The 12,859-nt window shown below is 39.8% G+C and overlaps 1 protein-coding gene and 1 pseudogene across 4 annotated transcripts in view; one reads left to right on the forward strand and one right to left on the reverse strand.

Moving 5' to 3' along the window:
• RAD54L2 (RAD54 like 2) overlaps window positions 1-12,859 on the forward strand; it is a 111,498-nt gene that overhangs the window by 70,881 nt on the left and 27,758 nt on the right. For all 4 annotated transcript variants that reach the window (XM_023249176.2, XM_006928828.4, XM_023249178.2 and 1 more), the window contains one exon: window positions 12,189-12,390. In XM_023249176.2, coding sequence (XP_023104944.1) covers window positions 12,189-12,390 — 202 coding nt within the window. The remainder of the gene's footprint in view (window positions 1-12,188; window positions 12,391-12,859) is intronic.
• On the reverse strand, window positions 5,798-6,007 carry LOC101097956 (annotated as a pseudogene).

Here is a 12,859-nt window from a genome sequence, read left to right on the forward strand (position 1 = left end):
TTGCAGAAACATATTCTCTGTGTTTCAGTGGCTTTTAGCTTAGCTTTTTAGTCTCCCATCTCACCTTTAGAGCAAAGCAAATGACCTGATGAAAATGAACTGAGTTTTTGGCTCAGTTTTGCTTTTCCCATTTCATTAGGATCATGGTCTCTCATGTCTTCAATTTTTGTCTTTTTAGCCTCATGAAATTGTCAAAAGTTCTGGTTTCTTTGCTTTTTATTAACAGCCCTCAGTTTGGATGACTCTCAGTTTGCCCCAACACTCAGACTTGGCAAAAGAGGGGAATAAATGGCAGGAGAATGCTAGCTCACCTCTTCTTAATTTCCCTTTCTCTGTAATCTTGTCCCTTCTACTTCTGGTTCTCTCAGCATCTCTTCAATGCCTTCAAAAAGGTTTTGTTGTTTTTAAATTCAATAACATGTTTCTAGCTATTCTTAGTGCAAGCAGTGGTTTGCCTCAAGCTATTCCATCTTAGCTGGAAGCAGAAGCACCAAGCCAACATTTAAAAATATGTATATATTCTTATTGAGGTACATTTTAAAGTTATAATTCAATGATTTTTAGTATATTCACAAGGTTTTTAACTATCACTACTGTCTAATTTCAGAACATTTTCATTACTCCAAGAAACAACCCTGTTATCCATAGGCAGGCACTCCCATTACCCTCTATCTCAGCCCCTTGCAACCACTATCCTGCTTGCTATCTATATAGATTTACTTGTTCTGGGCATTTCTATAAATGGAATTGTACAATATGAGGCCTTTTGTGTCAGACTTCTTTAACTTAGTGTAATGACTAAGCCAACTGTGTGTATGTGTGTGTTAAGATATATGTAACATGAAATTTACCATTTTGGCCATTTTAAAGTGTAGAATTCTGTGGCATTAAGTACATTTACACTGTTTTGTAACCTTCACCACTATCCATTACCAAAACTTTTTAATCATCCCATATTGAAACTCTGTACCCTTTAAATCATCACTCTCCATCACTTTCTGTCTTTATTTTAACTATGCTAAATACTTCATATAAATAGAATCATGCAGTATTTGTCCTTTTGTGACTGAATTATTTAATTTAACATAATGTCCTCAAGAATCACGTTGTAACCCAGCAATTGCACTACTAGGTATTTATCCAAGGGATACAGGTGTGCTGTTTCAAAGGGGCACATGCACCCCAATGTTTATAGCAGTGCTATCGGCATTAGCCAAAATATGGAAACAGCCCAATTGTCCATCGATGGGTAAATGGATAAAGAAGATGTGGTGTGTGTGTGTATATATATATATATATATATATATATATATATATATATATATATATATATATACATACACATACACACACACACACAATGCAGTATTACTTGACAATCAAAAAAAAAAATGAGATCTTGCCATTTGCAACTATGTGGATGGAACTAGAGGGTATTATGCCAAGCAAAATAAGTCAGAGAAAGACAAATATCATATGACTTCACTCATATGTGGAATTTAAGATACAAAAAAGATGAACATAAGGGAAGAGAAGCAAAAATAATATAAAAACAGGGAAGGGGACAAAACATAAGAGACTCTTAAATACAGAGAACGAACAGGGTTGCTGGAGGGGTTGTGGGTGGGGGGATGGGCTAAATGGGTAAGGGGCATTAAGAAAGACACTTGTTTTTCTTAATGAAGCACTGGGTGTTATACATAGGGGATGAATCACTAGAATCTACTTCTGAAATCATTATTGCACTAGATGCTAACTAACTTGGATGTAAATTTAAAAATAAATAATAAAAGAAACAAAAAGAATCACGTTGTGGCATGTGTCAGAATTTCTAAGGCTGAATAATATTCTATTGTATGTATATATCACATTTTACTTACCCTTTTATCCATCAGTGGATACCTAGGTTGTTTCCTTGTTTTAGCTATTATGAATAATGATCCTGTGAGCAAGACTGTATGTCAAGACTCTGCTTTCAGTTCTTTTGAGTATATGTCCAGAAGTGGAATGGCTGGATCACATGGCACTCCAGTGTTCTAACTTATTGAGGGATTGCCCTACTGTTTTCCATAGCAGCTGTGTCATTGTGCATTCTTTTTTTGGGGGCGGGGGGGGGGGGAGAATAATGATGAATTCAATTTTATTTATTCTTTTTTTAATTTTATTTTTTAAATTTACATCCAAATTAGCATATAGTGCAACAATAATTTCAGGAGTAGATTCCCTAATGCCCCCTACCCATTTAGCCCATCCCCCCTCCCACAACTCCTCCAGTAACTCTGTGTTTGTTCTCCTTATTTAAGAGTCTCTTATGTTTTGTCCCCCTCCCTGTTTTATATTATTTTTGTTTCCCTTCCCTTATGTTCATCTGTTCTGTGTCTTAAAGTCCTCATATGAGTGAAGTCATATGATACTTGTCTTTCTCTAATTTCACTTAGCATAATACCCTCCAGTTCCATCCACATTGTTGCAAATGGCAAGATTTCATTCTTTTTAATTGCCGAGTAATACTCCATTGTGTGTGTGTGTGTGTGTGTGTGTGTGTGTGTGTGTGTGTGTGTGTGTGTGTATACATACCACATCTTCTTTATCCATTCATCCATCAATGGACATTTGGGCTCTTTCCATACTTTGGCTATTGTTGATAATGCTGCTGTAAACATTGAGGAGCATGTGCCCCTTTGAAACAGCATACTTGTATCCCTTGGATAAATGCCTAGTAGTGCAATTGCTGGGTCATAAGGTAGTTCTATTTTTAATTTTTTGAGGAATCTCCATACTGTTTTCCAGAGTGGCTGCACCAACTTGCATTCCTACCAGCAATGCAAAAGAGATCCTCTTTCTCCACATCCTCACCAACAGCTGTCATTGCCTGAGTTGTTAATGTTAGCCATTCTGACAGGGGTAAGGTGGTATCTCATTGTGGTTTTGAGTTGTATTTTCCTGAAGATGAGTGATGTTGAGCATTTTTTCATGTGTCAGTCGGCCATCTGGATGTCTTCTTTGGAGAAGTGTCTATTCATGTCTTTTGCCTGTTTCGTCACTGGATTATTTGTTATTTGGGTGTTGAGTTGGATAAGTTCTTTATAGATTTTGGATACTAACCCTTTATCTGATATGTCCTTTGCAAATATCTTTTCCCATTCTGTCAGTTGCCTTTTAGTTTTGCTGATTGTTTCCTTCACTGTGCAGAAGCTTTTTCTTTTGATGAGGTCCCAATTGTTCATTTTTGCTTTTGTTTCCCTTGCCTCCAGAGATGTGTTGAGTAAGATGTTGCTGCGGCCAAGATCAAAGAGGTTTTTGCCTGCTTTTTCCTGGATCATCATGGATTTTGATGGCTTCCTGTCTTACTTTTAGGTCTTTCATCCATTTTGAGTTTATTTTTGTGTATGGTGTAAGAAAGTTGTCCAGGTTCATTTTTCTGCATGTCACTGTCCAGTTTTCCCAGCACCACTTGCTGAAGAGACTGTCTTTATTCCACTGGATATTCTTTCCTGCTTTGTCAAAGATTAGTTGGCCATACATTTGTGGGTCCATTTCTGGGTTCTCTATTCTGTTCCGTTGATCTGAGTGTCTTTTTTTGTGCCATCATTGTGCATTCTTGCCAATAGTGCACAAGGTTCTCCACATCCTTGCTAATACTTTTATTTATTTTGTTTTGATAGTAGCCACCCTAAATGGGTGTACAGTGATAAGTTATGGAGTGTCGATTTATATTTCCCTAATGATTAGTGATTTTAAGCATCTTTTATTAATTGGCCATTTGTGTGTCTTCTTTGGAGAAATATCTATCTTTTGCCATTTTTGTATCAGTTTTTTGTTGTTACGTTTTAGGAGTTCTCTATATATTCTGGATATTAATCCCAGATCAGATACATGGTTTGCAAATATTTACTCTCATTCCATGGGTTGTCTTTTCATTCTGTTGATAGTGTCTTTTCACGCACAAAAATTTTTAAGCTTTCATGAAGTCCTGTTTGTATTTTTTTTTTCTTTTATTGCCTGTGCTTTTGGTTTCATATCCAAGAAATCATTGCCAAACCCAGTGTCATGAAGTTTTTTCCCTATGTTTCCTTCTAAGTTTTATAGTTTAAGGTTTTACATTTAGGTCTTTGATCTATTTTGAGTTAATTTTTGTATATGGTATAAGTTAAGGATCTAGTTTCATTCTTCAGCATGTGGATATTTGGTTTCCCCCACACCACTCGCTGAAGACTGTCCTTTTCCTATGAATGGTATTGGCACTCTTGTTGTAAATGCTTTGATCATGTACGTGAGGGCTTATTTCTGGGCTGTTCATCTTATTTCATTGGTTTCTATATCTGTCTTTATGCCAGTTCCACACTGTTTTGATTACTGTAGCTTTATATTAAGTTTTGAAATCAGGAAGTGTGTATTCTCCTTTGTTCTTTTTCAAAATTGTTTTTGCCTATTTTTGTAAGCGAAATTTTACTGGAACATAGCTACACTTGTTCACTTCTATGTTTATGTATGGCTGCTTTTGAGCTACTCTGGTAATGCTGGCTCATTACAACAGAGACTGTATGACCCACACAACCTAAAGTATATACTATCAAGACTTTTTATAGGCAATGTTTGCCAATATCTAAATATTTAAAGTCTTTGCCACTACAAATGCAAATAAAAACTAAGAAACAGCCTGAATGAAAAACCTTCTGTTATATACTGATAGCCTGCCATTAAAATGACAAGCATGCGGAGTGTGTCAAAGAAATACTTCTATGTATGTAACAAGTGACCGAAGGAGAACATAAAATGATGTGTATTCATTGGTTATCAGTGTGGAATATGCAAATGTATATTAACAAACATGGAAAAATTGAGATCTAAATAGTTTAGAGATTAGTGCTTGTTACATTTTATCTTCCAACAGTTGTGAAGTTTTTATTTTGGAAAATCTCAAACGAAATTAAAAAAGAGAGACAATAGTAAAATGAACCCTGTATTCCCAGTATTCTCTGCTATAGTTGTGAATACAAGGTTAGTGTTGTTTCATCTGTTCCCCCCAACCTTGGATTACTTCCAAGTAGATTTTTTTTTTTAAGACCTTACCAGCAACTTTTTTTCTTAATGTTTTTATTTTATTATTTTTGAGAGGGAGAGAGACAGAGAGTGGGTGAGGGACAGAGAGAGAGGGAGACACAGAATCTGAAGCAGGCTCCAAGCTCTGAGCTGTCAGCACGGAGCCTGACGCAGGGCTCAAACCCATGAACTGTGACCTGAGCTGAAGTTGGAAGCTTAACTGACTGAGCCTCCCAGCTGCCCCTGGAAGTAGATCCTTAATGTTGTGACATTTTATCTGTAAACTTCAAAGTATATTTACTTTGTCTCCTAACATATAAAGTCCTAGAAACAGAAACACAATACCATTATCAAACCTAAATATTTTAAATAAACAATTCCTTGTATCATAAAATATCCAGATAATCTCTGATTATCTTTTAAAAATTATTTTTACTGTTAATTCCGCATTTCTACATTTAGTTCATTTGTCTTTTAAATTTCTTTAATCTGAGCTTTCCCTACTTCTTTTTCATTTTCTTTTTTTCCTTGCATCTTATTTTCAGAAGAAAAGGATTCACTTGTCACTGTAGTTTTATGCATTTCTAGATTTTGCTGATTGCATCCTTGTGGTCTTGCTTAACAAATTTAACATAGTTCTTTTGTTTTCTAAAAATGATGGATGTTATCCTTATTACGTTGTCAGCTGATTCAAATTACATTGTCAGCTGGTTTTTTGCTTGGAAATCAGCTACCTGGATGTTGTAATACTGCTTTAACCACCTCTTGGTGTCTCATCTAAGAATGCCTCAGTTCGCCTGGAAATCCACCACAGGTACTGGCTGCTGCTGAAATCACTTCGGGTACAGATGACAATCTTGGTTGCTCAGTGAGGCTGTCCTTCTGCATTTGACTTGGACTTCCACTCTGGTACGTGCTGTCCTGTAATCTTTCTCAGGTGTTAGCGGTCCCTGGCCCGCTCCATCACACCGCTGGTTCTCCTCAGGACAGTGTCAGGCCTCTCCAGTGGCCACTCCACTCTGCCAACATAGTTCTTTTTCCCTGTGGTTTTGCAAACTGGGAGTGAGATCTCAAGGTGTGTTGAGATTCAAGTAATGTTTTGACACATATATGTAACAGTTGCAGTGTATACATCCTATCGCATTACATCAAGAGGAATATGGTAAGGCTTAGAATTCACTGATCTTTGTTTATACAGATGGGATTGAGAAGAAGAGATGGAACATCTGGAGAAAGGGCCCTGGAAGTGTTTGTACCTTATACCCCCAATGAGTGAAAAAGAGATTTTTCTTTCAAAGCTCCTCATTTGCCTAGTCATATTTGTCATGGTGGTGTTCATAACTCATTCCTGAGAAGCTTATGTAACTGTTCATTGGTGTTTATATAACTCTGGTGATTGCTGCTCACAGCTGGCTCACGTGAAGGAGAAAGTTCAGGGGTATTTGTGACCAGACCTGATTCTGTGATTCTGAATTTGGGTCGTAATAGTCAATGACTTTTAAACCACATGTCTCTTTACCTCCTTGTTGAACCATTTCTCTTTTTCCTCAATGACTTTTGATGGAGTATATCCCAGAATTTTAGGGAGGGCTATTTTTTGAAAGTTAATTATTTTGATTAGGTTGTAAATTTACAAGGTCCAATATTCAGAAGATACAAAAAAGCATGCAGTGAAAAGTTACATTCTAACTTAGAGGAAAATTAATTATAGAAATTTTGAAATAATAGTTTATTATTAAGAACGGTTTAAGATGTAGTATATATTGTGATACTACATAAAAACCAGAAACTTCATAATAAGCATCATGAAGCAGCAGTGAAGCACTTATAAAACATTGACTTACATGACAGCAGACTTTTTAAGTATTAATACATCTGTAAATTAAAGCTCTTTAACAAACAGACAGTAGTTGTTGAACCCAGAAGCTGAAGATTACTGATAAGGAGCTGGTTTAGACCTGTATCCTCTAAGAATACAGGGGAAACCTGTGTCTGAATTAAGTGTGCATGAGAATTGTATATACTATAATCATTTTATTTTTATATTTTTTAAATGCTTATTTATTTTGAGAAAGAGAGAGAGTGTGAGCAGGGGAGGGGCTGAGAGAGGGAGAGACTGAATCCCAAGCAGACTGCGCTGTCAGTGCACAGCCCGATGTAGGACTTGATCTCACGAACTGTGAGATTATGACCCGAGCCGAAATCAAGAGTCGAATGCTCAACTGACTGAGCCACCCAGGAATACCTACTGTGATCATTTTAAAATTGCTGCTGTACTTAGCCACGTTCGATCCTGGGTCAGATAGGAATTCATAGCTAGGCCTCACAAGTTGGAATGTTTGATTGTGAATTTGTCTGTGATACTGAAAGGTTATCAGATTCTGTTCCTCCTTCCAGAAACAGCCCACTCTGCAAGGCAGAAACCAGAAGAAAGAAATATAACAGTTGGCAACAAATTCCCACTCCTGGATGAATCAAGTTCAGACCCTTTGGCTTGACATTCAAGGCTGCCCTGTATACTTTGACTCTGTCCTGTCTGCCTACTCTCTAACCTTGCTTCAAATGTTCCTCCAAGTGGTTACTCAATAAATTTGCTTGTGAAATAGAAACTAAAGGGCTTAAAGCCAGGAGAACATCAAATTTCATTATCAGAACCAGGTCAGAGAACCAAAGCACTAAGTTGAAGTGTACCAACCCAGCCTCAAGTGTAACTATGTAGGGCAAGCTGCAGTGTTGGTGGAAGTAGCTATTTAGCAATAGTTATCCCCTCTTAGGGACTCTGCTGTCCAGCCATCTGTTCCTTTGGGAGGAGGAATATTATGGCTTCCCTTTTAGTAGGGAAGAATTCAGGGCTGTGAGTTAGGAAGAAGGTGACAGTAATATTATGTGACAATGCCAAGGGAGTATTAGCTCTTTGGGGGGGGGGGGGCTGAAGGAATGATAGTTCTTAAAGAAAACAGAATTGCTGAGCTTTCCTCTTGTAGTGCTTCAGGTGGAAATAGGAGAGGACTGTTTGAGGGGAGGGTAGTGGATTTGGGAGGGCAGCCAGTCGGACTTGCATCTCCTTCAGAGCTTCTCTTTTAGTTCTCATGTCTGGGTGGAGACAAAGCGGTAGCACCTTACTTTCTCAGTAGGTGGAAGATGTCCATAAGCCAGGGCTCATGTTGCATTCCCAATGCTTCTTGCCACCCTGGACTCTGTCTTTGGGAGACCTTTTGTAAAAGGCCTGCTGTGGATCCTGTGGTAACAGAGAACTGTGATGTTTTAACCTCTTGCTCATGTTAATGGTATTGCAGTGCCCCATCATGAACATTCCTTGTCTGGTGCCTCCCTTGGCCATTTCTCCTTTGTCTTCAAAAAGCAAAGGTTAGGGGCGCCTGGGTGGCGCAGTCGGTTAAGCGTCCGTGACTGCCAGGTCACGATCTCGCAGTCTGTGAGTTCGAGCCCCGCGTCGGGCTCTGGGCTGATGGCTCAGAGCCTGGAGCCTGTTTCTGATTCTGTGTCTCCCTCTCTCTCTGCCCTTCCCCCGTTCATGCTCTGTCTCTCTCTGTCCCAAAAATAAATAAACGTTGAAAAAAAAATTAAAAAAAAAAAAAGAAAGCAAAGGTTATCTGCTTTAAACCCTCATGGTCTCTCAGTGTGAGGGCCAAAGAAGATGCTTCCACTGCTGCTGCAGGGGAGTGAATCACTCTGGGTATTCACATGGGACTGTGTGTGCATGTGTGCACACATGTCCACATCCACTACCCATTTCTATCCCCAACTTTTACAGTGGCCACATCAACTTCCCCTCCTCAGCCAAACAACTGGCGGGAGAATGTAGAATGCTAGGAAGACAAGGCCTTGGAGGTAGTCCTCCCTGGGACAGGGACTGACTTCTGTGCCAGCATCCAGGAAGGATCTGGGTCTACATCTTAGTCTGCCTTGGGCAAAGAGCTCCTGGGGAGAGACAGGAAAATAAATGGTTATTGGGTTGGAAGGCCCCTCCTGCTGCTGTTTTGCTTAATTCATTTTAGCCAGTATTGAACTACATGTATTTTTCCAACTATTCCACCTTATTTTAAGTCTCTATTCCTGGGGCTCCTGGGTTGTTCAGTCAGTTGAGTATAAGTTCAGGTCATGATCTCACAGTGTGTGAGTTTGAGCCCCACATTGGCTCTGCACTGACAGTGTGGAGCCTGCTTGGGATTCTCTCTCTCCTACTCTATGCCCCTTCCCCACTTGTTCTCTCTCTCTCTGAAAATAAAAATAAATAAACTTAAAAAAGGATAATTTTAAAGTCTCTTCCTTTTGCTTATGCTCCTATATCTGCCTAGAATGTTCTTTCTTTTCTTTTACTGTCTGTTACCTACTTATTGTATTAGGTTAAACCCAGGTTTCACCTTTCCTAAGGAAGTACTCCACCCTCCATGACTGGATTGGGTGTCTTTTCCCAAAGTGTTGTTGCTATTAGGTACTCACCACATGTGTTTCCCCATGTGGACCATTCCATTGTGCCTTGGCACAGAGCCTGGTACTCAAATGTTCGTATGTGTGTTAGGCTAAACTAAAAGACAGAGGGGGCAGGAGAAGCAGCAGTGCCTAGTTTGTGGCAGTCTCATGTGGAGAGATTTGGAATGAAGATGTGTACAGTCTCATGCGGCAGGTGTGTGTGTGTGCATGTGTATTTGTAAGAAACACTCATTTTGTGAGAAAAAAATGCAGCTTGTATCATTTCTGCTTCTCCTTTTGCTTTCTTATTTTTGATTTTTGATTAGGATATATAAAGTTTGAGTTTTCCAAACAAATAAACACTGCTGCCCAGAATGGCTGAATAAGCCCCATAGCTTTGTTTGCTGCTAGACTGTTCAATGTGATTGGGAGTATGGAGTTCCATGGAGTTTGGCAGACCTGGGTTTAAAGAAGAGTATTTTCCCTGAGAGAGCTGGTGACATCCCCATTTTATAAATGTGGGAACCATGGCTCAGAGAAGTTGAACCCATGAACCTAGAACTACCAAGTGGCAGAGCCCGGATTCAACTAGTACCACCTAGGGAGTAGCCCAGAGAGAAAGAGAAAACCACCATTAGAACATCATAATAATAATTACTCCAGGTAAGATCCACTGATGAGTGTTAAAATTAGTGGGTAAATTTTAAGAAACAGAATATTTGCATCCTCAAGGCCTCAGAGTCCCCTACCACTCTAAATATTTATTTGCATATAGTTTTAACATATGTCCAGAAATTCTTTGATGCCCCTCTTTCCAAGAAATTGAGCTTAATTCATTTCCCATTGAATGTGAGCTGGGCTTAGTGATTTGCTTCTTTTATTATTTTTCTTTTTTTTCATGTTTGTTTATTTTTGAGAGAGAAAAGGTGCAAGTAGGGGGAGGGGACAGAGAGAGAGGGAGACACAGAATTCAAAGCAGGCTCCAGGCTCTGAGCTGTTAACACAGAGCCCAACACAGGGCTCGAACTCACAAACCATGAGATCATGACCTAAGCCAAAATCGGATGCTTAACCAACTGAGCCACCCAGGCGCCCTGTGATTTGCTTCTAATGAATAAAATATGGAAAGGTAAAAATATTAATTTTACAGTGGAGAAATCTGGCAGATACCACTTTAAACAAGTGATCAAGGCTAATGTCACCAGTAATAAGTCATGTTGATATCATGTACCCTGATAAGATGTGATGAGAAGGGCACTTTATCTCTATGGTATTCTCCACTCCCCCCACCCCAACCATAACTTCAGTCTAATCATGAAAATACATCAGATGCTCAGATTAGGGGACAGTCCACAAAACACCTGGCCAGTACTTTTTAAAAAATTGTTGAGGTCATGAAAGACAAGAATACACTGAGAAACTGCCACAGTTGAGAGAGACTGAGACACGACAGCTAATGCAATATATTCTGGATGGGATCCTATAATAGAAAAAGGACATTAGTGAACAACTGGTGAAATCCAAATAAAATTTAAAGTTCAGTTAAAAGCAAACAAAAATCATCCCACCAAACCCCCAAACTTCCTGAGTCCTTCCTGCCTGAAAGCCAAGTGGCATTGACTAGTGCACCTCAGTTACAGCATTTATGTTCTAGTTTTAAATTGCTCTTACTTTTGGGAAAGACCTTTTGGTTGTGTAGTGCTTGTATCTGGGAGGCTCTGGTGGATTTGGGGACAGGCTTATGGTCTGTATGACTGTCAAAGCCTGCCCATCCAGTAATCAGAATGCTGCGCAGCAGATTGAGGAAGAGGGGTGTGCATACGGACCCTCCTACCCCACCCCAGTCCTTGCGGGTGTTTGATGCCACAAATGACATTTCCCTCTGCCAGGAATTTCATCCCCTTTCTGCCTCCTCAGGGCAATACCTTTAGATATTCTGCTCACCTTTCAAGGCTTCACTCACATTTTACCTTCCATATTTCTTGTGCGATAATACCACAAAGTAGTGTCTTTCATATTCCTGTGACCCTAAGGCAATTATTCTTGGTTTAGCTAATTACCTCTGGTTAGAAAAATGACGTCTTAAAATTTTAAGTTCTCTAGGTCAGTTAGCCTGTCCTTCCTGTGGTATTTAGCATACCTTGCCTTATTATGTCTAGAAAACAAACTCCTTGAAAGGAAGGAGTCTTATAAATATCCCTTGAAGCATCTTGGACAGTGTTTTCCATGTTGTAGGTCCTCATTGAATGGTCAATGAATTAAATGAGTGAACACTTTAAGACAGTGAAAGGAGGAATATTCCTCTTGTTGGCAGATGAGACTTGCTTAGTGTCACACAGGTGAGTGTGAGCTGTTTTCGGAACCTACTGTCACTTTCAGAGCATTCTGTGGCCATGAAACTTTCTTACTCTGATCATAGTGGTAAATTATAGCAAGTGTGAGGGCTATCATTTGTTGTGAGCCTACTCTAGAGCAGGCTTGGTTCTAGACACACACACTATTTAGTCCTCACAACAGCTCTGAAATGTAGGCATCACTATTCCCATTTTATAGATAAATCCATTGAGATTCAGAGAGATGCAAATCACTTGCCTTAGATCACCAACTAATAAGATGCTGAGTTGAGGTTTGAACCTAGGTGTGCCTGGCATCAAAACCTGTTTTTCTCCCAGTAAATGTCAGTCCCTGGCACCTCTCTCCCTTTGTCTTTTCAGACCCATCCCTGGAAGACATGTGTGGCACTGAGTGTGCCCAACTGGAGGAAGATGGGCAGCGGCCACCGCGGTGCACTTCAACTACCTCATCTCAGTCTGAGCCTTCAGAGCAGCTTAGGCGCCACCAAGGCAAGAGCCTCACCTCCGAGGACCCCAAAAAGAAGAGAGCTCAGAAGCCCTCCCACATGAGGAGAAATATACGGTGAGCTGTGCTGAGGGTAAGAGGAGAAGGGAAGGAATAGAGAGAGATATTGCCTTCATTTGAAGGCTGTCAGTAGCAGGACTGGTTTGAGCAGGAGGGTCCCCTTTCCAAAAAAGAGAAGTATAAGCTGTGTGCCCCAATTAATAGTGGAGATACAGCTCAGGACCACCCCCAGGCTGTCTGAGGTTATGGGGCAGACACAGATGGTGCTCAAGCTGTACTGGGGAGTATGCCACTCTCTGGAGGTCCTGGGAGACAGCCCAGGGATGATAGGGTGCTCTGGTTGGACTGTTTTTTTCCTTTATTTTTCCCTTACATTTCAAAACAGGGGAAGATAAAGGAAAAGAAGTTGGGTTCTCATTTTCTTAGCGCTCAACTTCAATTGACAAGGGCCTGTCTGGCCCAAAGAAGGCTTCTTCCTTGAGCTAAGAGAATGGCAGATGTGAACTTCCTTCACTGTCTAAATCCC

This window comes from Felis catus, chromosome A2 (genome assembly GCF_018350175.1).
Source record: "Felis catus isolate Fca126 chromosome A2, F.catus_Fca126_mat1.0, whole genome shotgun sequence".
NCBI classification, from domain to species: domain Eukaryota; kingdom Metazoa; phylum Chordata; class Mammalia; order Carnivora; family Felidae; genus Felis; species Felis catus.